Source organism: Pyrus communis, chromosome 3 (assembly GCF_041283825.1).
Source record: "Pyrus communis isolate YQ-2024b chromosome 3, ASM4128382v1, whole genome shotgun sequence".
NCBI lineage: Eukaryota > Viridiplantae > Streptophyta > Magnoliopsida > Rosales > Rosaceae > Pyrus > Pyrus communis.
The window spans coordinates 23,784,093-23,811,964 of record NC_142567.1 but is presented as its reverse complement, the minus strand read 5'-3'; the positions used below and the strand labels follow the sequence as shown (position 1 = coordinate 23,811,964).

At 37.5% G+C, this 27,872-nt stretch overlaps 6 protein-coding genes, 1 long non-coding RNA gene and 2 other non-coding genes across 12 annotated transcripts; 3 read left to right on the top strand and 6 right to left on the bottom strand.

Annotated features, from left to right (window-relative positions):
• Positions 1–497: 497 nt before the first annotated feature.
• Positions 498–1,031, top strand: LOC137715194 (histone H4). The gene has a single exon (XM_068454436.2). The coding sequence runs from the start codon at positions 582–584 to the stop codon at positions 891–893; it is 312 nt and encodes a 103-aa protein (XP_068310537.1). The 5' UTR covers positions 498–581; the 3' UTR covers positions 894–1,031.
• Positions 1,032–3,121: 2,090 nt separating this feature from the next.
• LOC137715234 (uncharacterized) lies at positions 3,122–7,642 on the top strand. Of its 3 annotated transcripts, none has more exons than XM_068454485.2 (11): positions 3,122–3,732; positions 3,965–4,049; positions 4,393–4,589; positions 5,013–5,095; positions 5,695–5,740; positions 5,841–5,897; positions 6,044–6,098; positions 6,177–6,277; positions 6,392–6,455; positions 6,563–6,696; positions 7,256–7,642. In XM_068454485.2, the coding sequence occupies exons 1-11, from the start codon at positions 3,652–3,654 to the stop codon at positions 7,424–7,426; spliced, it is 1,074 nt and encodes a 357-aa protein (XP_068310586.2). In that variant the 5' UTR covers positions 3,122–3,651; the 3' UTR covers positions 7,427–7,642. The 3 variants fall into 3 exon arrangements, with proteins under 3 accessions (XP_068310586.2, XP_088547543.1, XP_088547545.1); XM_088691417.1 differs by having other exon boundaries at positions 6,820–7,642; XM_088691419.1 differs by lacking the exons at positions 3,122–3,732; positions 3,965–4,049 and adding an exon at positions 4,180–4,271.
• A 1,080-nt stretch (positions 7,643–8,722) lies between these two features.
• LOC148698165 (uncharacterized) lies at positions 8,723–9,231 on the bottom strand. The gene is made up of 2 exons (XR_015960921.1): positions 9,092–9,231; positions 8,723–8,867 (listed from the first exon to the last, which is right to left on the bottom strand). It is a non-coding gene; the product is annotated as an uncharacterized LOC148698165 (long non-coding RNA).
• A 52-nt stretch (positions 9,232–9,283) lies between these two features.
• Positions 9,284–11,760, bottom strand: LOC137715235 (THO complex subunit 4A). Of its 2 annotated transcripts, none has more exons than XM_068454487.2 (5): positions 11,457–11,760; positions 11,216–11,365; positions 10,645–10,713; positions 10,365–10,558; positions 9,284–9,756 (listed from the first exon to the last, which is right to left on the bottom strand). In XM_068454487.2, exons 1-5 carry the CDS (start codon positions 11,625–11,627, stop codon positions 9,540–9,542), a joined length of 801 nt encoding a protein of 266 aa, XP_068310588.2. In that variant the 5' UTR covers positions 11,628–11,760; the 3' UTR covers positions 9,284–9,539. The 2 variants fall into 2 exon arrangements, with proteins under 2 accessions (XP_068310588.2, XP_068310587.2); XM_068454486.2 differs by having other exon boundaries at positions 9,284–9,759; positions 11,457–11,719.
• A 74-nt stretch (positions 11,761–11,834) lies between these two features.
• TRNAV-AAC (transfer RNA valine (anticodon AAC)) lies at positions 11,835–11,908 on the top strand. Its single transcript has one exon. It is a non-coding gene; the product is annotated as a tRNA-Val (tRNA).
• A 4,850-nt stretch (positions 11,909–16,758) lies between these two features.
• TRNAC-GCA (transfer RNA cysteine (anticodon GCA)) lies at positions 16,759–16,830 on the bottom strand. Its single transcript has one exon. It is a non-coding gene; the product is annotated as a tRNA-Cys (tRNA).
• Positions 16,831–18,478: 1,648 nt separating this feature from the next.
• On the bottom strand, positions 18,479–19,028 carry LOC137714847 (uncharacterized). Its single transcript, XM_068453975.2, has one exon. The coding sequence runs from the start codon at positions 18,894–18,896 to the stop codon at positions 18,513–18,515; it is 384 nt and encodes a 127-aa protein (XP_068310076.2). The 5' UTR covers positions 18,897–19,028; the 3' UTR covers positions 18,479–18,512.
• Positions 19,029–20,768: 1,740 nt separating this feature from the next.
• On the bottom strand, positions 20,769–21,485 carry LOC137715828 (putative histone H2B.1). The gene has a single exon (XM_068455176.2). It carries the CDS (start codon positions 21,386–21,388, stop codon positions 20,942–20,944), a length of 447 nt encoding a protein of 148 aa, XP_068311277.1. The 5' UTR covers positions 21,389–21,485; the 3' UTR covers positions 20,769–20,941.
• A 2,255-nt stretch (positions 21,486–23,740) lies between these two features.
• On the bottom strand, positions 23,741–26,300 carry LOC137715359 (actin-depolymerizing factor 1). Its single transcript, XM_068454655.2, has 3 exons — positions 26,106–26,300; positions 24,284–24,549; positions 23,741–24,209 (listed from the first exon to the last, which is right to left on the bottom strand). The coding sequence occupies exons 1-3, from the start codon at positions 26,106–26,108 to the stop codon at positions 24,059–24,061; spliced, it is 420 nt and encodes a 139-aa protein (XP_068310756.1). The 5' UTR covers positions 26,109–26,300; the 3' UTR covers positions 23,741–24,058.
• Positions 26,301–27,872: the final 1,572 nt, after the last annotated feature.

Here is a 27,872-nt window from a genome sequence, read left to right as displayed (position 1 = left end):
CTTAGGTATGAAATTTCTCACTAAAACTAAAAATGTAATAATCTCACGAAAGATAAAACTCCATTGAAGATGCTTTTACAACAAGCAAGCAGGGGAATGATCTTGTTTTCACTCCATTTTAGTTTTTGATAGAGGGGAGAGAATTCTGAGGCTGTTGTCACGTGCTGAGCGCCTATTTTTCCCACAATTTTCATGCGAAAAAAAAACCCTCAAATTTCAAACACAAAATTCGGACAACTCCCGCCGTGCTCTTGGGCTCGCCTTTCAAAAAACCGCCACTGTCACTAAAAAAGCACAATCCGTGCCACACAAAAATGGTAGAATTCCGAACCGTAGATTCACACACCATCAACGACGCAAATCCACTTTTACAACACGACGCGGATCGAATCTCTCAGCCATCGATAAGCATCCGCATCGAACGGCAGATATCACCACCGGCAACCTTTCCAAATTCCAAATCCCTAGCCCCAACGGTATAAATACACAAAATCCCTCAGTCTGCCTGCCCATCAAATCAAACTCCAATTTCTCTTCCCAATTAAAAATAATACTTTTTCGCCCAAAAATTTTCCGAGAAGATGACAGGCCGCGGAAAGGGAGGCAAGGGCTTGGGCAAGGGAGGAGCGAAACGACATCGTAAGGTGCTGAGGGACAACATCCAGGGCATTACCAAGCCTGCGATTCGCCGTCTTGCTCGCAGAGGTGGCGTGAAGCGTATCAGCGGTCTGATCTACGAGGAGACCAGAGGGGTTCTCAAGATCTTTTTGGAGAACGTGATTCGTGACGCCGTGACCTACACCGAGCACGCCAGGAGGAAGACTGTGACCGCCATGGACGTGGTGTATGCTCTGAAGAGGCAGGGAAGGACCCTCTACGGTTTCGGGGGTTAAATTTGGAATTTTAGGCCTTTATTTTGGGAATTAGGGTTAGTGTTCTTCAGATCTGGCCTTTAGATCTGTCGATAACAATTAGTATTGATGTAATTCGGACCCTTGTTTGAAGTAATATAAGCTTGATTTGTTAGTGAATCTTTGCCTCAATTTGTTACGTTGTGAATTTTTTTCGTTTTTGTGGTAATTTTCATCTCTGATATCTGTTTGGTTGCTGAGAAAATCATACAGGTTAGGGTTTTCTTATTTGGTTCAGAAAGATATGACCTAGTAGGAGCATTTCTCGAAGAGTAATTGCGTAATGGCAACGTATTTTGCGTGGACATTATTTATTTATGTTAAAGGGTAAAGACTAAATTGAAGACAGTTTTAAAAAATAAATAATATGAAAGTTAATAATTTATTTATTAATTAAATATTAATAAATATGTTTATTTTTATTATAAATATATTATTTAGTTTATAAATTTAATTTATAAATTTTATAGATTTAAGCAAAGTGTTGGAAAGTATTAGTTTTGGTCTTTTGCGTTAGAAACTCAACAATATCATCCTACTGGCATGCTTATCTTTGTCGTCTTCGTCGTTACCGACAAAATTTCCAATAATTTGCTTGGTCAAAAATTAATCAAATAAAAAAGTAAATTAAAATTAGTTTTAAGCCGGCATAATTAAAACCGTAAATTTTTTTTTACATTCAGTATATTTAGAGAAATGTTAAGAAAAACTATGAGTTATGTAGGATATTAGGGCGGGAATTGGCCATCGATTCCTCAAGAAAAAAAGCAAACAGATTTTAATCTTAAAATTGACTACAATACTTATTTGTACTTAATATAAATAAATTAACAAAATTAAAACACAAAAAGAAGAATTGAAATTTAAATGAAACACACTCGCTCGAAATTCCATTTAAGCTAAATAATATGATCCTTTTTTTTTTCTCTCTTTCTTTTGGTCCAAATAAAAGAAAGGAACGAAAAAAGGAAGCAAAAAGATTGAAATTGCATCTGCAGTTGTTGGGACAAGGCAGGATTTTTTAAGTAGCTATAGATATTACACTTGTAAAGTAGTTTTTACTTAGCATTAAGCAAAATATAAATTCTTTTTGGGTAAATTACATAAAATTATCTCAATTAGGGTCAGTCACAGTTTCATATTCTGTTTTTAAAAAATGTCAATGTCACACATCGTCTACGAATTTGTTACAATTTCATACCTTCCATCAGTTATTTGTCAATTCCTCCGTTAAATGCTAAAGTGACTTGAGGCGGGACCCACTTTCCTCCATCATTTCGCTTATCATAGTTGCTTGCTCGTATAAAACGATTTGAATCGTTATTTGTTTTCAACATCAAATGGTTGTTAGCTACCTATTTATTGTGGTTAGGATGTGTTCTGTGAGTCTAGTACCTACTTAATTTTAAGTGTTATTTGAGGGAGCTCTTCTAGACCATATTCATTAGTCACCAATTCACAATCTTTCACGTATGCGTAAACAAATGAATGAAATCCATTACATTTTAAAGCCATGTTAATTTCTTTACTTCTTCCAATTGCCTAACCAAAACACATGAGATGAGGTTAAGAAATAGAGCTCTACGAACTACATACTCATCTGATGATATTTCTCTTATTAAAATTTGAAGAGGGTCCCAACTTTGAATCCCCACCTCGTAATATATAAAGAAAAACAAATAGGGCTTCAAGTCCTAACAATATATGCTTATTTATGTAACAAGGGTTGATTGAGTTGGTAATGATCGTTTTCTACGCTAAACCAAACTTTAAGTTCGAGTCTCACTGTCAACAATCCCTATTAGTGAACGATCTATAAAAACCCAAAAAGGGCTAAGACTCCACTGTAAGAGCACTTCCACCCATGGAGGGCAAAAATCTAACCCGTCCTCTAATTATTAAATAACTGAACTATGTATTAAAAAAAAAATCTAACCAATTTGTCATGGTCATGGCAAACCAGGTGAAGTTTCACAATGTCAATTACTTTTTATAGTGAACGGCACTACCACTGGGTAGGGCTACCCTTGCCACAACAATGACAAAACATGTGGTAGTACTCTAAAGTTCTCAGCGAAACTTGTGTTATGCCCAAACCTTGAGATGGCGTAGCCTCCTCTCCCCGTAAACTTTTTTTTTTTTTTTTTTTTTTTTTATATATATAAAAAATATATGCTTATTTACAAGTGGTCCAATCCTACTCCACCCGTGAGCCAATTACTTCCTCTCCAAATTGACTCAGTCAAATCCCATTCAATTATCCAACTTCCGTACCCAAATAGAGAGCTAGATACGTACAACGTATTGTAAATCCGTACAGTCCAGCACTCAACCCGACCTCCATTGCATTGCCAACCACTTCCACTCCGCCCGCCCGTCCGCCACATTGCCTCCCCGCCACGCCACGCCACGCCACACCACATCACCACCAGCCCACTTTCCAATCTCCCCTTTTAATTTAAATAAATAAATAAATCCAAAAAAGATTACGTTCCTTTTTTTTAAAATTAATTTTCATTGGGATTTGGGAGACCAAAAAGCAGCTCCACTGTATCTCTCCAGGTCTCTTGGTGTCGACACACACGTGAGTTGACACGTCCCTTCGTTCGATAATTCCGAGACGAAGACCGTATCGGTTTCGGTTAAGGCCGCGTTTGGATCGGAAGGATTTTGGGTTTCGGACTTCTGCACCTCTCTCTCTGTTCGTCTGTAATGCTATTACTCTTCGTTCTGTATCAGCATGGCGCAAGCTTCTTCCTCGCCTCGAAGCTCTGCGTATCTCGACGCGCTGACGCAAGAGATCGAGAAGAAGCTCCAGCGGGTATGTCAAACTATTTGTTCCCTTTTGGTTACTCAGAAAATCTAGGAAAATAAATGAATTTTGGCTGGTAAATTGGTAATTGTCATGGAATTGTTTGATTTGGCATTTGTGTATAGAAAGTTTGGATTTGGAGAGCATTTAATTTTGGATTTGGGAGTTAAATCATAAGAAAAGTACTTGAGAAATTCCGGCCTAACTTGGTAGAGATCTGTGTGTGTTTAATGTGCTGTAGGCGCTGGCTTCTCCGTCGCAGCGGCGGAATTTGTTGCAGGAGTTGTTTGCTGACATTGCTTTGGAGATCGATGAGCGAGCCAAAGGTGAGTCGAAATTCTCCATGGAGTTGTCTGTTTTCAGTCTGATACTGCTGCAATCGGTTGGCATTTTAAAGTAAAGTTTTTACTTTTGAGACTGAACATTTGATGGTGTTGGATTTTCATCGTTTACAAGATATGGTTGCGGTACTACCTTGGTAATACATGTCAAATGAGTATTTACTACCGCATACGCTTGCGGCTAAAAGTGCCTCACAGGAGCATTGGGTATTCATTGATTTATTGCAGTCTAATTCGTATGTTGTGGAACGTTGTTTGCAAGTGTAAGGCTTTGCATGCAATCCGTATGACTGGTGTTCTAATTTTTGGAGTTCAAATTGCATGTCAGAAATGATTCTCAGCAGGGAAGAGGATGCAATTTCTCCTGCTGAAGATGACATTGAAGGACAGCTATGCTTTTACGATGTGCTCACTGATCATTATGTTCGGGTGCCTGAGAGTGGAAAACGCATCCTTGATTTGATTGTCCAACTATGGAGCCAGTCATTTGCATCTCATATTTTTGCCTTGTTGTTCCACAAATGGGTATGCAAACTCGCACCCAGTGTATTGATCTTTTCCATTCAATTTTAAAAGTTGCCATTCAGGATGCAAAATCTCTTCTAGCAGTTTTTGTTTTGTGAATATAATTTTGTCTTTAATTCTGTTTACCTTTTTGGAGCTTTCACCTAATATCACGTGGATGCACCAAAAGGCCGTAAATTATGTTTCTTAAACTGGACAAGCATGTAGAATGGCTTTGACAATTTGTCAAACTCATCAAAATTGATTTGGAAGTTAACAACATCCTTCGTATACAAAATTCTGATCAAAATGAGTGACGGTTTTCAGACATTCGATTAATGAAGTTTGTGTTCACATACTTAAAGTTGATTGTTAATTCTTCATTCTTTTGTCTTGATTATGCCATTGTGATGCCGAGAGTATTTAATATTTTTTTTTGATCAGCTGTTTGAAGTCCAACTTGACAACCCTGAAGTACTTCTTCGTTACTCATCTGCTCTTGTTGAAGGTGCAACAAATGTTTTCTGGTACGAATATTAGCGTGTATCAACTTGTTGATTTTTAATGGTTGATTGGACTTACGAGTGGACATAGATGTCGTATTGAATTCTTAGTGCCTTTTATTCACTTTTCAACGGGACTCCCATGATTGATGATACTATGTGAAAAAAATGAATCTCTTGTATCTTGTCCTTATATATGTATATTTATATATTATGTTATTAGTATTCTCAGTTATCAGTTCCTCCATCACATGGTGCTGGGTTGGTTCTGTCCAATTAAATTATTTGTCTTTGATTTTAAAAGCAGCAGAGATAGAAATAACTTGTTTTAAGGAACCTTGCGTGACAGTTTCATAGTATCTTACCAAAGAAACTCTTGTGGACATTTTGAATGGTCTATCTGCTTCATTCCCATTGTTCTTACTCAACATGATGTATTTTTATTTTTGGCTGCTGCTGCTCCTCCTATCCATATATACTGACAAAAGGACAACTTTGGATTATGAATTTTGTTCTTTTGTTCCTTTTTTGGAATGGGAATTCCCCCATCCAAGGTTTAATTTGCTTCTTTTTGTTCCATTCTTTCTAACAAGCTTATCAATGTACTGTATGCATTTTTGCAGGATTGATACGCAATCAAATGCAAGGCGATTTCAATCCCTCTTTCGTGTAAGAGCCCCTTTAACTGTGAAATTTATTTGCTTTTGTTGAAGAACTGTATGAAATATGTATCACATTTTGTGTTGTTTCACCTCACCTTGTACTTCAGTATCTGCTTGAGGATGTTGCTTTGGAGCCCAAACAGCTAAATAAAATTCCTGTACAGGTCAGAAATTCCGTTTTCAGTTTTACAGGAAATTTTTTTTCTTGGTGTGGATAACTGTCATTCTAACAATGATAGTGATTGAGGAACCAATATCTATGTAGAAGCAGCATTTTAAATTAACTTTAGAATTCTTCATTAATTCTCAGGTCCAGCGAGATCTATTTCTTTTACTCTCGAGGTTTATATTTTTTTATAACTCAGGTGGGTTTTCTGGTAATGCATCTTCTGCCCCTGAATCAAGAATTTATAAATTCTCCAGTAATGTGTTGATTCATGCAGTTGACAAGCTCGACAGCTTCTTAAGGGCATTTCCTCTTTTTCCCAACGCTTTTCTGGTTGGTAGTTCAGCAGACTTCTTTGTTATTGAACTTGCAGATCAGGTAAATTTCAAAACACTCAACGCAGTAGAACTTATGTGTAGTTTCGTTCCCACATTGCAGTGATATTCATAAATTAACAATTTAATATGAAGTTCGTATATCTTTACTGGTCAGCTTCAAAAACTGAAGGTGGAACCAGTATTGCTGCATTACCTTTTGCACATAAAACTTCTCCAGGGTAATATTCTAACCATTTTTTCGGGTTTAAGATTTAAGGAATCATGTGAACCTGGTATTATAGTTTAGTCGCATTGTATTCTGGTTAATGTATTTTTAATCTAACAGGAATGGAGCTGAGAATGGCCACAAGTACGAGGTTAAAGGCGTGTTTGTATAGCTTCACTTCTCCTGGAGGTCCAATGTACCCCACAAGAGCTGTTCGTCATGCGGCATGGGATGCATTAGATTTGCTTTTTCCCGTGAGTATATTATTCCCTTCAACAGTTTTCTGTTAAACTTGATATTTTACTGCAGTCTTACCACAATCTTATATTGTTATCATCTTTGTTATCCCGAATAATGTGCTATTAAATATGATACAGATTATATTAGTAATCTCCATCTTTATGCTGCTAACCCCCAACCAAAGCAGGAAGAAACAACTTTTAAAGAGAGACGGAATCCTACCCATGCATGTAACAGAAAGAAAAGCTTGGAACACCATTAGTTGCTGCTTTTGTTAGTATCTAAATCAAGTAATTTGTTGCCAATCGTTCCATCTCCGGTTGGATGTGAGCAAAGCGGAGATCTTTATTGTTAATTTGCTGACCGTAATTCTGATGGAATAAACTTATAGTACCTTACATGATGCTTTTAGAAGTCATCCACAGTAGTCGTGGCTTCAGATGGATCGTCTGCAAGGACTTACCAGTGTTTTCCACAGACCCATGATTAGATAACTTCATGATTAGATAACTTCGAACCGTTATGCCTTTTGTTTAGCAGGTGCAGGACATTAACTTTTATTCCATGGTGCAGGTTGGCAGATATCCTCGGCATCTTATAAGCCTGTTCTTCCGATTGCTATATCCATGGTACTGGCCCGTTTCTTGTTGGAATTTCGTAATGGATTGCGTGAAGGCAGTATTGTACTCTCTGTTGGGATTAATCTTTTCATGTTTGGAGAAGCTGAGAAGGCCAAAGTTTTAGATGATGCGAATTTCGAAGGATGTAGCTTCCTGTGAAGGTAAAACCGAACCCCTAGGAAGTAGGAACCCAGGCTCAAAGTTGTTTGTTGTGCATTGTGTATGTGATTTTGTTCCCTTCGGCGGAATTGAAGTTTGTTTCTTCCAAATTAGATTGCAAACAATATCTCGGTTTGGTTGAATGTTTGTTCCACATTTGGAGTATTTGTTTGCCTTTTGATCTGCTTTTCCTTGCCAGATTCTATTCAGTGTGAGCTTTCCCTTGAAACTAGCCGAACTATATAAACGATCCATAAGAGAAGATAACGTTAAGAGCTTCTGTACAACTTCACAAAACCGGTGGAAAACGACGAGTTGTATCACACTTTATGGCGCTACTTAAATGTCGCGGCAATAGGTTTCTAAACAGGAAATCAAATCAGAAAAGAATAATGCGGCCCTGCGTTCGAATTCTTTTTCATTTGTAAATAAGAGGTCTTAAATTCTATTTTCGTCAAAGGCAAATTTGAACCACTTAAATTCATTCTCTCCCTTAATGTAGATAATATCGTTTGCTCAAAAAATAAAAATGAAAGGCCACGTTATCAAATGTGGCATACTGATCAAGTTGGCGGTTCACTCGGTGATTTCGGAGTGGAACCGGCCAAACCGGCTCTTGGCCACCCCTAGCAGAATTAGCTGCGTTTCCCCAACTCGGACACACAAGACTGGGTTGCACGGCTAGATATTGGAAAAGTTTAGTCTCCCTAGGGTTTTTCCTCTAATACGAGATAGACAAACTCGTCTCTTGCTGCATACTCCCTTTGTGATCACATAAATAATCACATGGTAAAAGAGATAGATACGAGTACACAACATAGGAAAGTGATGCGTTAAATTTGGAAACCGGGATTTTTTTCGGCGCATGAACCCCGTCTCTCGCCATTTCTCTTTCGCTATCTAGCATCCTAATTCTACTCGACTATCGAGACAAAAATGAATCGAACATACCTATATGAATTCCGACATCAAAACTTATAAAGATTAACAAAGTTCACATGGCATGCAGAGAGCTACTTTTAGAATTCATGAACCAAACACGAAAAGGAAAATCATAGCAGAAAATAAGAATTCCTATTTCAAAATTCGACTAGGTTAAACCAGTCGCTTGGACGGAAAACCAATCATATTCCTTAGTGCATATGGAACCCCAACCATGGAATGATAGAACCTGATTCATGCATGCTCCAATGCAATCTACTGATCTAGGCAACACAATGATGCTCACAATCAAAGCAGCAGACACAGAATACAATCAGAATTAACAATCACCCCCACTGTCTTTACCGAGTCACCGAATAAAGACGGTCAAAAGACAGCCATACCTGGAACTCCTTCCAGGACTAGGAAGCCTGAAGGGGCTGCAGATCTCTGAATATCATCGGTGTGACTTCTGTAACCCAATTCTACATGTAGAACCGGCTATTTGTTTAGTCCATACAATTTCTCTATACGCATAATGTCAGGATCAATGCCAGTTAAACATGGAAACTATCATTTTCTGGGGCAGGATATTAGAGAAAGCTACCATAAAATAGCAGGAAATAACCAGCTCAACTGCACCAAATACAAAGGACATAACTTAAATAGTTAACAAGACTTCAAAGCCAAGGAAAACAGAGATATCTACCTCATGTGAAGTACGCCACTTTACATGCAGTAGAACCAACCAAACACATTGCAGCAGTGTGTGAATTCTCTAAGGCTCAATCCTTTCACACGTTCTGCAGCCAGTTTTGTCTTTGCGTGTGGAGATGCAGAGAGAGAAGCTTCCCGATCCCACCAACTTCTTGAATGTATAAAAGGGGATCGAAGAAGCTAATGAAGTAGGAATTCAGTTCAAGTACTGAAACTGTCCATTAACTCACATATTTCATACCCATGTTTAAACAAACATAATAAGCACCCAACATCCGTAAGCAAGATTCTAAGAGTTGTTCCTAAGCATGATTTTTCTCTCTCTATGAATTTCGGCTTCAATAGAAATACAGAAAATAGATGAGGTTGTCAAATCACCAAGGACCTAATGAGCCATAAAAGATGTAATATAGCTGACGCTTCACACAGCTGATTTCAATTTACTCTTGCATTGATTCTGCTGCTGCATGGTACTTCTCTAGCTCGGCATCAAGATCTTCAGCAGAAACCTTTTGGTCCTTTTCACCACGGCCTCTTCCACTTCCACGTCCACCACCGCCCCTTCTAGGACCACGGCCACCGCGGCCACCACCGCCACCACCACTGCCACCTCCACCGCCACGTATACGTCCAAATGCACCACCCCTACTTTGTCCACTGCTCAACAACCACAACAAATACACAATCAGGACTTCAGATAAATTAATATGTGGCACAGATAATACGTTCACACATCCAACAATAATATATGTTCAGTCTTCCCAACTACTACATCTCATGACTCAAACACAAGTACAAGACAAAACATCATCTATATTTGAAGGGGTAACCGAGGCATGATGGAACATCAGTTTAAGTATCATACAAATGCATTCTAATCTAAATAAATAAGTATCGAAGTCACTAATTCTCAACTACAACTTTATTAAGGATATTAAAGACTACAAATTCTAGAACTTCCCACTACAATACGACCACAGAGACCCTACATATGGCCTGCAAAACAGCCATAATAGACCAAAGCCAATAATGCAAGGTCTTAAATAGGCCAACAGCATCCGGCATATGTAAAATCAAAACTTGCGCCTTGATGCATTCTTATTCCAAACATTTGCCAAGAGCTTCTTATTATACCAATCACAAAGCAAATAACCTCTTATCCTTTAAGTCATAGAGAGTAGACATTTACTATAAAACAAATTATGCATAAGTGCAAACATCATTGAGAGCTAATTCTTTAGTAAAAAGTATGGTACACAACATACCCCATGGGTGGTCCATTCTGATTTCCAAAAGCTAAATTAGGAGCAGGCAGGAACGCAGGTGGGGCGCCAGGTGTCCCAATGTTCGTTCCTACAATCTCAATCTTCATCGGCTTCCCATCAAGTTGAACATTGTTGTATCTTTTAACAGCCGCCGCAGCATCTGTTCGTCGTGAGAAAACTACGTCTGCCGTTCCCTATGGAAAAGGGTTTTTGTTTTAAACTACAGCAGGACACAAAAAATCCTCCAGAAGGACCAATAATACGAAACTTCACAAGATACCTTTGATCTCCCACTTCTGTCATAATGTACTCCATAACGTTTCAGGTCACCAACCTCAGAAAACAATTCCTGTACATAACAATTCGACTTTAGGAAATCCAAACTGTAAAATGTAATAAAACTCAAACTCCAATTGAATCCATCAAATTTGTAACCAGAAACCCACTAATAAATACCAAACAATGCAACAGTACAAATGAGGATCGTAGCAGCAAAAGCAAACTTTTGATTCAGTCCAAAAGATAAAACACCGAATATGCGGATTCGAATTCTTAGTTGTTTGCTTAGACTGTTGAAAGAAGGCAATAAAGGGATTTTCCAAGTCGCGCAGACTTAAAAAACCGATTCTTGAACCATCAAAACTACATGCATGTGAATTCAAATTCAAACCTATTACAATAAGAATTTAAATTCGAACAATTTTAGGTTCAAATCCAACATCCAAATACAATCTATACGATAACTAAAAAACCCCCAATTTTGATGGATTCACAAATCACAAATCGAAATCAGCTTCTAAAGAAACAGATCAAAATTTTCATTAGAATTTTGAAATAACAGCGAACTCTACCTTAATGTCCTCGTTGGAAACGCCATAATCGAGATTGGAGATGTAGAGCTTGGTTCCGGTTTCGATAGCCGAGGCTCTTCCAGCTGGAGCCGCGTACGCCGCAGCCCCAAGATCCCCATACATGTCGTGTTGCCACGCAGTCTCCGGCGCCTAAATCCCCAAAATTTATTATTAACTCAATTCTATTTCAATTGGAGAAGATAAGATCAGATCAGAGCCAAAGCCAGAGATTTGCTTCTACCTTGGCCGCAGCCACGTACGGTGCAGCGCGATTGGCGCCTCGATTGGGCAAGCGGCGGGCTGGTCCGGGTCCGGAAGGCCCCCGGCCGCCGCGACCTCGGGTGTTACCGGATCCGGATTTCTTGCTGGTCTTGATGAGGTCGTCCAGGGACATGCTTAGAGGGTCCTGCATCTTGTTTGACTAGAGCAAGAAACGAAACCCTAGGAGCGAGAAAGTGGGGAGAGAGAGAGAGAGAGGGTTAGGGTTTTCTAGTGGGGGTGGGTTAGGGCTTTCTAGTGGAGGTGGTGGTTTGAAGTGAGGGGCCGAAGGTGATGAGAGGGGGATTGAGGTTATGTGGTTTTAATATATATATATAAAGAAGCAAAATCTGACCGCCAAGGTTTCGTGGTGTAGTTGGTTATCACGTCAGTCTAACACACTGAAGGTCTCCGGTTCGAACCCGGGCGAAGCCACTATTATTTTTTCGTTCTTTGTTTTGCCCTTGTCGCTAACATGCAATGCCTCCTGCAACTCAACTCTAACTTTTTTTTTTTTTTTTTTTTTTTTTTTGGGGTTCGCTATTGTTTTTTGGTTCCTTGTTTGTCACTTGGCGTTTACATTTGCAATGCCTCTTCATAACCGATTCTGATCTCCTTTTTCTTTAGGATTCAAATTTTTTGCCATTTAAGTTTGAACCCCACAAAACTGACATTCTCTAAATTTTTATGGATTTTCTTTTTTTGCAATGCCCTTGGAGCTCGATTTTAGTCTCACTTTCTCCCTAGAAATCAAACTTCCAACTTAACCCTCTAGAAATCGGTTTTTGTTCCACCTTGTCAAATTTGAGTTCTAGAAGAGAAAATGATTATATACGAGTTATCAAGACTCAAGAGCATTGCAAAAAATAAGCATTTTCTTATCCAACATGTACAATCACGTTTTATATGCGAGCGAAAGTGAGGGGTTGAAAATTGAACTCTAGACTTTGAAGGTAAAGATGAACACTTTTAACTATCTCATCTACAAGCCTTTTCCTCTTATGAAAGTTTTAAGACTACATTTACAACTTTCAATTTTTCGTTTGAATGGTGGATGATTGCCACTTTTTTCTTTTTTCCTTTTTGTCAAAGACTATTTTCTTTTATTCTCAAAATTGGAAATGTTTCTAATTGGGTTGATTAAAACAAACAAAATCAACAGACAAAATTAAGAGAAATAATGTAGAAGTTAAAAAAGGAATTGATAGAAAATCAAAACCAAAATCTCCATAATGGATTTCTCCTAACAAGAAATTATGTTCAATCGTTTCACAATTTGTATTGAAAGTAGAGAGAGACTGAAAAAGTTGTATTGCGTAACAACTTTTGACAGCAAAGGTTAATTCTAGCCTTGTCGAGGTGAGTATTGCATAACAACAATGGTAGTGTCACGCCTCAATCCACGAATAAGAACTATTCACGAGTTGGGGTGTGACTCATATCTTAGCTATGAAAATAAATTCTATAATCAAGACATGATGAAAGAAAATATTACTTAAAATTTGTAACTAAATTTGCACTTGAGTTTACAACACAAAATTTATCGAATACAGATCGGAATAAAAATTATTGCACAAGTTACTTTACAACCAAAACTACCAACTAAATAATAATTAAATTGTAACAATTCTTTCAAATGCATAAAGTATATATTGCAAATGAGATGCATGGACTCACTCCCTTCTAATTCTGCTAACACATACCTAAGGCACCCAAGTCTCCACGTCCCATATCATGCTTATACCACTTGACTATGAATACCTTAAAATATGAGTTAACTCCCGTTCACCCCTTGAGAGCAATTTTTCAGAATTAAATTCTCAATTTCCACTTTATTATAAAGGCACTTCCACCAACGCCCAATTGTATATAAAGCCTTTCCCCTGACGCCTGACATATATAAGATTTCATTATTTTATATTCAAGGCATTCTCCAGCCCTTGAATATCTTCACAAGTTAAACACTTAACACAAGTGAGCACTTGACACAACTGTAGACATCAAAATTTCAAGAAAATAAATGTTCATCAACACATTGAAATTTTGACATGTCAGGCATAAGTGGCATATGCAATGTGTCTCACAAATTGTACACATGGATGTGACTCATCAAAATCGGACGAGTCATCAAAAGAGATACGTGTCAACACTTGGCTGAAAGGAATTAATTAATTAATTTGATTTTAATTTAATTAAATCAAATATTAATTGATGGAGTCAAATCACGAACCGGCCCACAAATCGAGTCTTGGTTTTTTCATCAATTAATCAAGCCCACAATCAAGGCCAAATCCATTCGTAGTCAAGGCTTGGAGAGTCTAGAAATATTGAAGCTCCAAGACAAAGAAAAGGATCCAAAAATCGTTCTAGCACCCAGATGTTGCCAAAGTTCAAGCACCCAAAGCCCCAAATACTCAGAAGAATTCAGAAAGTTCTGTACGTTCGTCACCAAACCTTCAAAGAATCATCAAGCACTACTACCCGTGTCGATCCTTCAAATCACCTAGAGCCAAAACCTCTCGGCAACCGTTCATTCAAGACCAAGTCATCGGCATCGCAACCCTTGGATCAACAACATACACATTTATACATCTTTCGGAGATCGAATCAAAGGAAACTTGTAAACAGAGATTGTTAACCCTACTAATTTATTAATACAAATTTACTTTGTACACGTGTTCTTATGTTATTTGCTATAGAAAATTTGTGTTTACAGCAACACAACTCTTGTTCTTACTTTGCATGAATGCTTATGTATATGCAAAGTAATATGGATATCAATTATCGCCTACTCTATAATAATCATACAATCTGCAAAACTAATCAAAATAGTTAGTAGCCAAAATTGTATTATATTATCAATAATAAAGTATTGATAACACACATAATAATATAATTGAGAAATATTACTTTACCATTTTACTCCATCTCTCTCTAGGTGATATTCATACATAACCCCATTTGGAATCCATAGAGCAATTCTGGTAGAATATAGCTTTCTTGGTTGTACGAGTCTTAATCACGACACCGTGTTCGTCTGCCATGACTCCCATTGGTGAGGTTGACTGGCCAAAGGCCACGTTGTCGTTGCAGGTTGGCGTCCCTGATACATTGAACTTCTTGCTGGCAATGCAGCTTTGGTGGTGATAAATATGTAGGATAGTATTTTATGACGATATGTGAGGTCGTGGTTTTGATTTGTAGAAATTTGATATGTGAAAGATGAGACTAAGTTGATGATAAAGAGATAAGGATTTGGGTTGGCCATGGTGAGCTTGACGTGATGATGACCAAGAGCATCCATTTTTTGTTTCCTTTGCTTTCTAATGCTATCTTCTTCCTATCATTTGTAGTTCGGTAAATCGATTTGCACATGCATTTGGATTTCATTATGTACAAGAGATTTACAAAATATTGTGAAGATGGTTTAGAGCCTTTACATAAGGTAAAATAACTGGTGAGTGAGAAGAATGGTCTGTAAGGGAAAGGAGGTTTTTCCTTTTTCTGTGTGTTCTTCCCTTCCTTTCAGCTCTTCTCCTTCATTAATTTATATGGAATGGAATCATACCTCTTGTTGCTATTTCTGGATATTACACATGTCTTCACTTGCGCACTCCTAATTTGCAAGATACCAACGTATACAATGCTAAGACTCCCACCTCTTCATTTTAGATAGTGAATAATCACCAATCATTAACGCATAATGATGAACTTGTTAATACACCCTTATTTGGTAAAATTATCGAGTCAATCTCGTATAATCACCTTTCTCCAATTCAAACTAAAAACATCTCTAATTACATATGAACATGAAATAATACTAGCTAGTTTTTTGAAATAATTTTGTAGCAAAAATGATTTTATGTTGAGACAATTTACATATCGAAACTAAATTCTTGTAAAAAAAAAAAAATTCTAATAAAATCATTATGTAAAAATAATGACCCACGTACACATTTATATAATCATTTTTTTAAATACGTGATATTACAAGTAGATCGATGAAAAGTAGCATCATGTAACAAATGACCTGAGTGATCAAGTTCAGTGGTTCCAACTGGTTTGTTTCAAGGTCTAAAAACCCTTATTAGTTTTCTCCAATATTTTATCTATAAATCTCAACTAGCAACTAAAGCAAACACGATTACATTCAAGAGTGCATTTACATACATACTTAAAAGATTTATATCTATTTAGTAAATGACAAATGATAAACACACATGTCACATCCCAGTCCGGGATGGATTACTTCTCGGGTCCGCTCCACCACCGTAGCACGATATTGTTCGTTTTGGGCTTACCATTCCCTCACGGTTTTGTTTTTGGAAACTCAAGAGCAACTTCCCAGTGGGTCACCCATCATAGAGATTGCTCTAACCCCCTTCTCGCTTAAGTTCGGAGTTCCTACGGAACCCAAAGCTAGTGAGCTCCCAAAAGGTCTCGTGCTAGGTAGAGATGAGAATATATATATATATAAGGATCACTCCCCTGGGTGATGTGGGATGTCACAATCCACCCCCCTTAGGGGCCCAACGTCCTCGTCGGCACACCACGGCCAGGGTTAGGCTCTGATACCAAATTGTCACATCCCGGCCCGGGACAGATCACTTCCCGGTCCTGCTCCACCACCGTAGCACGATATTGTCCGCTTTGGGCTTACCATTCCCTCACGGTTTTGTTTTTGGGAACTCACGAGCAACTTCCCAGTGGGTCACCCATCATGGGATTGCTCTAGCCCCCTTCTCGCTTAACTTCGGAGTTCCTACGGAACCCGAAGCCAGTGAGCTCCCAAAAGGCATCGTGCTAGGTAGAGATGAGAATATACATATAAGGATCACTCCCCTGGGTGATGTGGGATGTCACACACACCATTTTGAGCATCACACACAATCATGTTTGATCTCTGTTATTGTTTTCGTTCGATACCTTTAATTTGATGACCAAAAATAAGAATGGATGTGTGAAAATCATTTCCCTTACTAAAATAGAATAGTTACTTTGAATAATATTGGATCTTTATAAATCTTTTACACAACTAAAATCGGAAAAAAAAAAATTATGCATTTTCAATGTTGTAAGATAAATGTGATAAGTAGGTAAACAATATTTTCATGTGACAAAGTATTAGGTAGAGGGGGTTTGCACATTTCATGTGATTTTATCATGCTTTGCAAATTTCATCCAAAAAGAATTTTCTTTTATTGTCAAAAAATCCACTCCATATTATCAAATTGGGCATTTATCTGTAAATAGCAGCAAAAATAAGAACAACATTAAAATACTTGAGGGCCCAACCGGGTTCGAACCGGTGACCTCTTGATCTGCAGTCAAATGCTCTACCACTGAGCTATGGACCCAATTGTTTTTTAATTTCAGTGTTAACCATTGTTAACCATTAATAACCTGTAGACACTTAATATTATGGGCTAGTGATATATATTTTTACTTGTAAGTGAGAGATCTTAGTTCAATTTTTGCCAAATGTGAATTTGAACCACATTATTATAGCTAATCGGGTGTGAGGCTTAACCCACTCCCTCACCCCTTAGTGTAAATAATATTGTTTGTTAAAAAAAAAACATTAATAACCCTTTATAGCTACTTAGTGCTACAGTTCAATGGTATTCCTCTCCATTAATAAGTGAGGTCTTAGGTTCGATTCTCGCCAAATACGAATTTGAATCACATTGGTAGCTCATTGTGAGGCTTAACCCATCCCCTGCCATTTAGCGTAGATAATATCATTTGGGGTTCCTTAGATATTGACCCTTGCAACTCTTATTTCCTAAATAAAAACTCACCTAATTCTAAACATCCAAATTTGTAAAAGTTTGCCAGATAGAAAAGTAATTGACCTATTATTACAAAATATTTACAACTTGTGCCACAATATTCAAATCAAATCAATAAATATTTATTACTTACCTTAATTATAATGAACAAATAATTATTGCACATACTATTACCTCTAACATGTGTATGTGTATACACACACACACACACATAAATACATTCAAAAGTATGTCATACTACTAAAAGTTCAATATACATATAATTTGCCTATATGTATATAGTAATACTATAAGTTCAAAAAAAAAAAAATATATATATATATATATATGCATAGTATGAACATATACGTTAAAAAATTATTATATGTAATCAATTTACGTATTTGTAAATTTATGATTAGCAAATAATAGATTTTGTAGGTAAATTAGTATTAAATAAAATAATATTGCTTTATTGCTTTATTATGTACGTAAATTATTTTGCATGTATTTTACATATATTGAGTTTGTTTATTATGCAGGTAAATTATTTTTCATGTATTTTAAATAGATAGGGTAAATTATATTGAGCAATCTAAAATTTTAAAATTTTAATAGTAGGTGCACTATTTGAATCAAATAACATTTTTATAAGGTAAATTATTTTGCATGAAATTTTACGTATATTAGTCTTTTTTCTTTTATATATGTGTGAAATAATTTACCTACATTAACATTAAAGTATAATTTTAGTGACTTAATTAAGCATGTCAATATATTAGACATGTTTTATTGTTATTATATATTAGGCAATGAATTTATAACAAATGTTTTTTTAGTAAAATTATTAATTCTCCTTTATAATTTGCATGACATTAATTGTGTACATCAAAGATTCAAATAGGGGTATTTTAGGCATCTAGAAAATTTTAAATGTGTTAAGTCAATTAAGTCAAATATAATTAATGAATTTGCTGATGCTGAATCTAGTAAATGAGTTTTATTCAAATAAAAAACTTATGTCCGGTTTTATGCGAATAAAATTAAATTTTAAGTGCTAAAGTTATATTTTCCTATCTACATTTAGAAGCTGCTCACACTGGATAATAATATTGTATGAAATGGTCTTTCGAGCTTTCCCCAGAAACCCGCAGATATCAGAAAAATTCAAACATTCAACACAGCCCAAAAAAGAAAGAAAGAAAAAAAAAAAAAAAAAAAAAGAAACCATGTCTTTGTGCTGAAATTCATCATATAATTGGGTTTCTCTACACCAATTCATGAGCAACCTCTCTGCGTCTCTCACCCTCCCACAAACCCAAGGACCGCACGACCAAAACCGACCCCGCCACGATCAAGGCGGCAAACACCGTCGGCACGAAGAAATCCAAGCTCGACCGCTGAATCATGTGAGCCGGGAAGCACATTGACTCTCTCGGATAATCCAAGGGTATCCTAACAAACCCCTCGCTGGTGCAAGACTTGGCTAAGGGAGAGAAGGGTGATATCGCCGTGAGGAACGCCATCTCAGGAGAGAAAGCCGCCACGGCCACTGTCACTGACAAAAGAAGCGTCCAGGTAGTCATGTAGAGAAACACCGGCCACCTGGAAGCGGCAGCTCGGAGAATGGAGTGGAAGAACGAGAGAGACATTTCACAGAGTTGTGGAAGAAGGTGGCTTTAGGGTGTTAGGTTGTTGACAACATTTATGGGAGCAATAGAAGGGGGTGGAAGCACATCGTATGTTGAACTATTTGTCCAAGTTTTTGGTGTTACGACTAAATTGTCCTCATCTGTTGGTTCGGTTGCATGTTCTCGCCCGTAGAGGGGGCCACGATTTCTTCTGTGAATGTATAGGGGCGAATAGGAACACGCCACGTCAATTTACCCCAACGTGATTTAGGTACTGGGAAATGCTTGAAACTTCATAGCGGTTATTAAGTACGAGTTGTACAGCTGCGGATTACCCAAACTCACCATTCTTAGCTCCTTCACAATGTTCATGATCTCTCCCTCGTCTCCAGACCACTCTATTTTCTCAGTTGGAACAAATCTGCAGATGCCTGCCAACGCCAAACTTTCTACCAAGTTCGAATCAGAGAGGAGTTTTGTACAAACCTTATTGATTCCACCAAGCATTTTGTTCAACAAGTCCTGCATGATTGCAGCATTATTGATTCCACCAAGCGTTTGAGTGTCAAATTCCAAATCAACAAGAACAAATAACCCATCATTGAAGTTTGTCTCAACTTTGTTCCTGTAAAGCGGGGGACTGTGGATCTCTCGTGTTTCTTTGGTGAGACCAAACTGCACCATTTGTTTTAATGAGGACCTTCCTGATAGTCCTTCAACAGAAAAGCAGGTTTACCCAAGTTAAATGATCTGAAGATAATTCCCTGAACCGGTTTTACATTAGTAACGAGCAACAAAGTTAGGATATATCAAGCAAATGGGCAAATGGTTATAGCAGCAAATATATATAGCAATGAGCAGATAAATGTAGAGGCGCAAGTGCGATTTGCTTAAAGGCGAACAATTAAACAGATAAACTGGAAATTAACGAACATAAGGTTTTGCTGGTATGAAATATGTTACCGGATCGCTCAGGCTCAGCTACTGTATGAAATATGGGAAATAGAGTTAAAGAGCAGTCAATAGCAGCCAAGTTCTCTTCCTGTATTTGCCCTGAGGGCCATTGACACCGTTATTTCCAGAAAGCTTCCCAATACTGAGGAAGTGACCACTTATGCCTTGCCTCGGAGCAGTCTTTTACTTTCAGGCCTCAACCAAAAGGCAAATGAGAAGGAGCAACAAACCAGAAACCAAACTAGTATCAGAGATAGAATAAAACTAGTAACATTGCTTATATACGTCACAACTCCGACTCTAAATTACACAGCATGTGGTAAAATAGTATACTCACCAATGATGCTTCTCAAAACTAGTATCAGAGCAAATCTCTGATGGTATCCGGTTCATGTCACACCGGAAAATAAACACAAGAAGATGATGCAGCATATAGAGGCCAGGCCAGGGCCAAACCCAACACTTTATTATGTCTACAGACAAGGATAAAACTACTTTGCAGCATACATGGTACAAACACCACCTCAGGCATACATCCAAACCCAACACTTACCAATCCGATAACGTACTTTTGCAGCATACATGGTACAAACCCAATACTTACCAATCCGATAACGTACTTCTTCTCCCATACGAAAAGTGATGAACAAAAATGAACTCGTTTAACAGAACAGATAAAAGCAAGGAAAATGTTAATCGAATCATTAATACTTACATAATCAAAAGCATTAAAACCCTAACATACAAGATAGAAGAACAAAATGTTTTGAGGGAATCATGGAACAAAAAAATGGGCCACACATATTGCAACATAATTTTGGGCAAATTTGAGCATTTTTTTCCCAACTTAATCAAATCATTAATAATAGAAATACCAACTTAAATCAGAAATTGAAGAAAATAATCAAATGGGTAACACTAACAGAGGAAATGGATCAATTAGGTAAATCATACTTTCATTTAGAATTTAAACCGCAATAGCACAAGATCAGTACTTAATACTTACATAATCAAAAGCATTAAAACCCATAAACCCCTAACCCTAACCCTAATTCCTTCACAACCAATCTCAAACCCAAATCCACAGAATTAAACCCATTAACCCTAACTCTTCAAGAGCTAGTAAACTTAGTCACCGCCTTAGTCCCCTCAGACACCGCATGCTTAGCGAGCTCACCAGGCAGCACCAATCTCACCGCCGTCTGGATCTCCCGGGAAGTAATCGTCGGCTTCTTGTTGTACCTCGCGAGCCTGGACGACTCCTGGGCGAGCTTCTCGAATATGTCGTTGATGAAGCTGTTCATGATTCCCATAGCCTTGCTGGAGATCCCGATGTCAGGGTGGACCTGCTTAAGCACCTTGAAGATGTAGATCTTGTAGGTCTCCACGCTCTTCTTCGATCTCTTCTTCTTCTTGTCTCCGGCGGCGGCTCCGGCCTCCTTCGGCAGCTTCTTCCCGGCCTTGGGCTTCTTCTCAGCGGGTGCTTTCTCCGCCACGGCGGACTTTTTCTCCTCCGCGGGCTTCTTCTCGGCCGGCTTCTTCTCAGCCTTAGGCGCCATCGGAAATCTTCTTGATTTTTCTTTCTCGGAAACCAAACGGAAACTCTGAGAAGACGAAATTGGGAGGACTTGGAATCTGTGGGATGACAAATAATGTGGGTTTGGTCTGGTATTTAAATACGTCGTTGATAAGGGGCAGACGCGGATCGCTGACGTGGCGAAAAGTGCCCGTTGGATGCGGTGGAGTAAACTGGGAGATCGACGGCTCGAATTGAAGCGTAAAGGAGCGCTTTGCTGGTTAATTAGGCTGTATACGTGGTGAGTTATGATTGGTAATGGTCAAAGGGTGTGGATCGATGAGCTGCGCTAAATGGGCGATCGCAATGCTTATTTGGATAATGTTAATGCAACGAAAATTTTAAACCAAATGATGTATCACCAATAAAAAATAAATACATTAATCGATAATTAAGTTAATAATTCAATTATCCACAACCATTGTATTTAGTTTATAAAATGATTTAACATTTTCGTCTCTCCAGCATTGCCTTTTATTTTATCTTTCTTGACAACGAAATTTTCGTCTCTCCCGCATTACCTTTTTTTATTATTTATGGAATAAATGATTTTTGTATTAATGTATTCCTTTTAGTTTAGGAATTAACAGTATTCCCTTATGCGTATTCGAGGTTTTGTATTTGACTCCTATAATATCGTTTTTGTATTTTTTTTTTTAATTTTTTTTTTTGCATTTTTTTGACACAGAATATCGTTTTTGTATTAAAACAATTGTTTATATTTTTTTTATAGGATTAAGTACTTAAACCTAATTTTTAGTGTCATTTCAAATTGATCTTAATATTTTTTATCATTCTAAATAAGTATCCAACCTATTAAAAATGTCACATCCATTAAGCCCCCCATTAAAATCTGTTAAAGTTAACAGTGGTTACTTTGTCTCCAAAATCAATAAACGTCATGAAAAGTATAGCCTACACCAACTAACAGTCATCACCACCTCCATCATGTTATCACCTCCAATCCCGATGCAAAACCACCAACTCCACCCTACAATTCAAGCTGCCAATATAGAGAAGAAGGTCATGGAGGTTGCTGAAAGAGCATGGACTATCATGTTGGCCATCACCATCTTCACGCCCTACAAAGAAGAACTAAAAGCTTTACAAGCCAAGGTTCGACACATGAGGAAAACACATGAGCAGGAACAAGTTCCATGAAGCCCTATCATTGTTCAATCTATTTATTTTCATATTCGCCTCACCGTGAAGTTTTAACAACAATGCCCAAAGTCAAAAGAAAATCTGTTGGATGTGAGTAGTCATCCTAGCACGTGGCAAATGGTACACGTGACATTCTGGCATCTGCAAGAATTTGGAACATTTTTATACATTTTTGTTAGTTTCACTTTTGTTTCTCTAACTATAACAACAAACTATCATATTCATATTCTTCAAAATATATTTTTCCGTGCAAAACCTAAATGTACAGTATACTTATCAGGGGTTTTTGCAAAGTGGGCAAGTTTCAGGAAGCTTCATAGCTCCTCGTCGAAATGACAGTCAATGGTATTCACCCAGATTGTATCACGTATTCAACATTTATCTCTGAGTAGTGTAGAAGGGGCAATTTGCTAGAAGCAATCAAGCTGTGGGATGTTATGCTAGATAGAGTTGCGTGATGCCATGATGAGAAGAGGGTTGAAGCCAAATCGAGTTACATATAACACACTCATCCATGGGACTTGCCTTAATAGTTAGGTTCTGTCCATCAAAAACGCGAACTAAGCCCGTATGTAAGTTATTGTTGTCATGTTTTACGTACATTTAAATCTCTAACAAGATTTACCAGGAATTGTAGTTGCATCTATTTGATTTGGCCGCACTCGATGTTTGTGTCACATAGATGATCTACGATCCCTTAGATGCGGCTTTTTGTAGAAATGATGCGGTTTTTTGTAGAAATTATGTTGCGTAGGTAGTTAAGAGAAGGTGAACTGAGTCTAAATAAGATGCACTTGCACGTATTTTTCCTTATGTCCGGCAACTTTATAATGTTTTTTTTTTTTTTTTTTTCCTGGTACAACGGCGATTAGCCTAAGAACAGGAACAAACAACTACCCGGGAATAGCCCTGGCCAAACTCAAGGGCATGAGAAGCCACCCGCGAGTTTATAATCTACAATGTATGAGCTCATCATCTGTATGAACCCAACATGCAGGTGGATCTCTCCATAAACAGTGAATGATTCACAGGTTTTCAGAATATAACCGGCGGCTATGTGCCCAGAGAGAAAGTCATACGTATTAATCCAGCGTCTGAATGACAAGAACCAAAATGGTAAGACAGGCACACAAAAAGAATGACAAAATTACTGATTTCGGAACCAAAAATAACAGCATAACAGCTCTTTTCTGCATTCTTAAAAAGAGTACGACGCGTTGAAGTTTAACAGAACAAACCCAGTTTTTCTTCCTTCAGGGGATGATACAACTTAGCTTCTAGATGTAACCATACGGACACACATTGCATAAGTTCCTTCACCTCGTCTATAACTGAGTCCTGCGGACTCGTTCAAAATGAAGAAAGACTGTAAGGTAAATTCAAACCGAGAATTATAATCTAGTCAAGTTCACAACCCCACAAACTATGAACATTTCACATAAAAGTAAAGCAGAGCTTGAGAAAAACGGGCATAACAAGACCAAGCTTCTTAGTTTGCACGACTTTTGATAACATCGAGACCTATCTCAGTCGGATCAGTAGCCTGCAGCTCGACTTGTATGCCGTCCAATTCTCTCTTGAACCTGTCCTTGGAGCTTGCATAAATCATCTTGTTTCTCACCCTTGCTGTGTCGGGAGACCTATGAACATGGTAAAGAACATAAGCAAAAATGATGGGAAAAAAGAGAGACGCGTTTTTAGGTTAGAATAGTACCATCCGACAAAGAAAATCCTGCTTTTCTGACAATTCTCCACAGTCACAAAGTCAAAATCATAGACAGCATATCTGCATTCATTATCAGGAAGGTTTGCAGTAAAGTCTTCATAGCTTTCAGCTGGCTGACCGAGTTTCTCCACAATCACCTCATTTTTCTTCTCGTCAATCTTGAACACTATGAAGCGATATGTTCTCTTAGCCTTCAATTCCAGAAACTTCAGCTTGCAGTCATCATTCACAGCAAATCCGGACGCTGCGTTAGCCTGATCATATGATGAAACAGAAGATACATGTTATTCTTATGCAACTTATTTCCACAAAACCAACACACACTGGTTTTGAAACAATAAACATGTATTCACTCTCCTACTCAGCCAAAAAAAATAAAGCTCAGAAATTCTCAAGAAAACAATTAATAATATCTACAATGTTGTGCCAAAGTTATCAAACAACGGAATCAGATATTAAAATGCCACAGTGCCTCTCCTTGAATCTAAGGGCCCGTTTAATAACCAATTTTAGTTCTACATATAGATAGAGAAGTATGCGGGAGAAAGGAGGATCGAGGGTCAACGTGGGATAGTGGAACAAATGTGAAGGGATGTGTATGTAATGGCACACAATGGAAACTGAAAACAATTTCGAAGTTGTTTTCGCTGTCAAGTTTTGTTTTCATATAATCTCCTTCTTTTCTCCCCCTCCCATCACCCCTCCCACCACCTTCCTTCATCCTTTACATTCCTCATTTCTCCTGTATACTCTCCCTCTACCTTACCACAAAAAATGAAAACTAAAAACTAAAAACAAAATGGTTATCAAACGGGCGACAAAGGTTGCAAGTTTTCCGGTCACAAAAGGAAGACAACTTGGATGCAATGATCATTGTAAAACATCCGATGGAGATCCTAAGAGACTATTCTAGAGATTTTCCGATCCTTGAGGTTTGGTCAAGCCTGTACTATGCAGGTTGGTTAGAGATTAGATATCTAAACTAAACAGGAATCAACCAGCAATCTGAAACCGAGAAACCAAGAACGTGCCAGTTTTAGCATAACAAATGAACAAAAAAGGAATAAGACTACTTGAGGTACTTTTCTTCTTTACTTTAGCTTCAATCGTAGACTACAGTCTCCTTTCTGATGCGTCCAAGATTAAGATCAAATACAATTCAGCATCGCAACATCCGTAAGGAATCAAATTGGACCGCTCCAATTAGTTCTGATCAGTGATCAGCTGGTTGACAATATTCCAATACCGAGCACTTGAATCCCAACTCTCGATCAATTAACAGCTTTCTAATCAGATTTAAATCTCGATGCATCTAAATATTGACACCCACATCAATTGTTAGACTAATGGAATCGGTGCAACGCAACTTGGTTCAAATTTCACAATCAACATGACAGCATTGCCAGTTTGCCACCAACACCAACGCAATCAGATTACCAAAATACCAAACATAAAAGAACCCACAAACCCACCACAAAGAACCAAAAATAAAAATACCCAAAACTCAACAAACGAAGAATATATGTGAATGTGATCAAAATTATTTTATGAACCAAAAATCAAAAGAAAATTTTATAACTTTAAGCAAATATCTTCAGCTACTGTAAATTAAAATGATACAAAAACCCAAATTCAGATCCACAACAAATTACAATCGATTGAAACAAGTGCATCCAAACCCCATCACAGATGATAACCCAGAGATCAAAGATCATAACCCAAAACACATTAAACATTAAAAAAAAGACAAATAAATAAATAAAAACAAAAGCAATGGGCAGGGAAAGAGAAGCAGGAGAGAGATGCAGACCATTGCTGTTGCAGAAAGTGAGCTGAGTTGCTCCGACTATGGCAGAAAATGGAGGACTGATTGCTCTCCGGTGTTTGGTGTGTGCTTTGGAGCTGGAGGGCTTTTGCTACGGAGTACGGAGACGGTGGTGGCTGAGGCTTCTCTTTCATCCGCCTCCCACTTCCTCTCTAAATAGTAAATATCATCATGGAGGGCATGTCATGCGTGACAACGGGGAAAAGAAAAAGTAGGTCTGTCCTATCGTGGCTTGACGCGTGTGGGGAAGGGTTGCGAAAAGACTGATAGGCCCTTGGTTTATGCGGAGGGTCTTCCGACTCGCCATCCAGTTGGCAATTCTAGGGGCTTTCTTATTGCCGTACTGAAAGCGAAGTTTATTGAATACGTGTAATGTTATATTGATTAAAATTTTAAATTAAATTGTGTTGTGATTGTTGATGGTCTGATTATTAATTAAGAATCGATTAATGTGCTTATTTCTAGTGACGGATAAATTGGTTTAAAATTTCAGTCTCTTTAACATTATCGTAATTGAATAAATGAGACCGTAGAAAAGAATAAAAATAATTGATAATGTTTTTTATTAGTACCTTACAGGTGTGTTTGTTGCGTCGGATTATCTTGGACTAAACTAGTTTCAGGGACTAACTTGGACTAACTTGGCTTAGACTAAGTAAGATAAAAATAGCAAAGCATTTGATGCAGTGTCATGTAAGTTGTGAGTGTCAAAAAACATGTGCTCACTGTTTCTTGACATACAACTAACTTGGTCAATCCGAGTTAATAGTTGAGAAAATTATGGAGCCTTATTTGGTTAGGTTTAAGAGTTCTCATTTAGTGCAATTAATCATGAAAACCTTAATTAGTTGACAAAGAATTTGTTATCATTTAGGACTATAATGAAATCCTAATTGATTTGGAATATCCCTTTAATCAGCGAATAGGCCGGATTAAAGAGATGAACATCTATATATTAGGAGGTCCCTACACTCACAGTTATTATCCTGTCTCATGCTAAAAACCCTATTTGATAGCAATGACTCTCGGCTGCTTGAGTGTAGAAGACTCCTTTTAAAACCCTAGCAGTCATGGCATCTTCTTCCTTTGCTTTGGAAGATAAGTTTATTTCCCCTAATCGTTTGATTGGTTTATTGTAATTGTTAATGTTTTATTTGTGATCCTAGTAACTTGTTATTTTTCAATTACCTCTTACATATGGTATTAGAGCCTCTCAACTCGCCTAGGATTCAGAATTTCGATCACGGTTTGTTTTGAATATAATGGTAACGTTCTAATATCATGCCATCACTTTTTATCCTTTGCAATGTGTAAAGCTTCTGCGAATAATATGATTCATTGATTTAATTGCTGATAATTCAAGACGTGGATTGATTATCATATTGGCTTTGCAAATAATTATTTAGATGTTATTATTATTATTTTTAATCTGACCCATCTGCAGAAATTACTTCTGCGTGTAGTTGTATTATTTTTGTCTACAGATAAGTATAATTAATAATAATTTTGCATTGGATTTAAAGTTCGAAGGCTTAACACATATGCATCTAAATAATTTGATTTAACTATTATTATTTTTTAACATGATTAATATCAAGATTGGCTTTGATCCGCTTGGATGGCATTTGTGTTGCTCCTGGGCAGTTGTTAGGGTTCCTTGTTTTGAAATCCCATTTTAAATTAATAATTATTTTGCACGCTTCTCTCTCCTAGCACACCGTGTCAATGATCAGATTTAAAATTTTGGTTGTT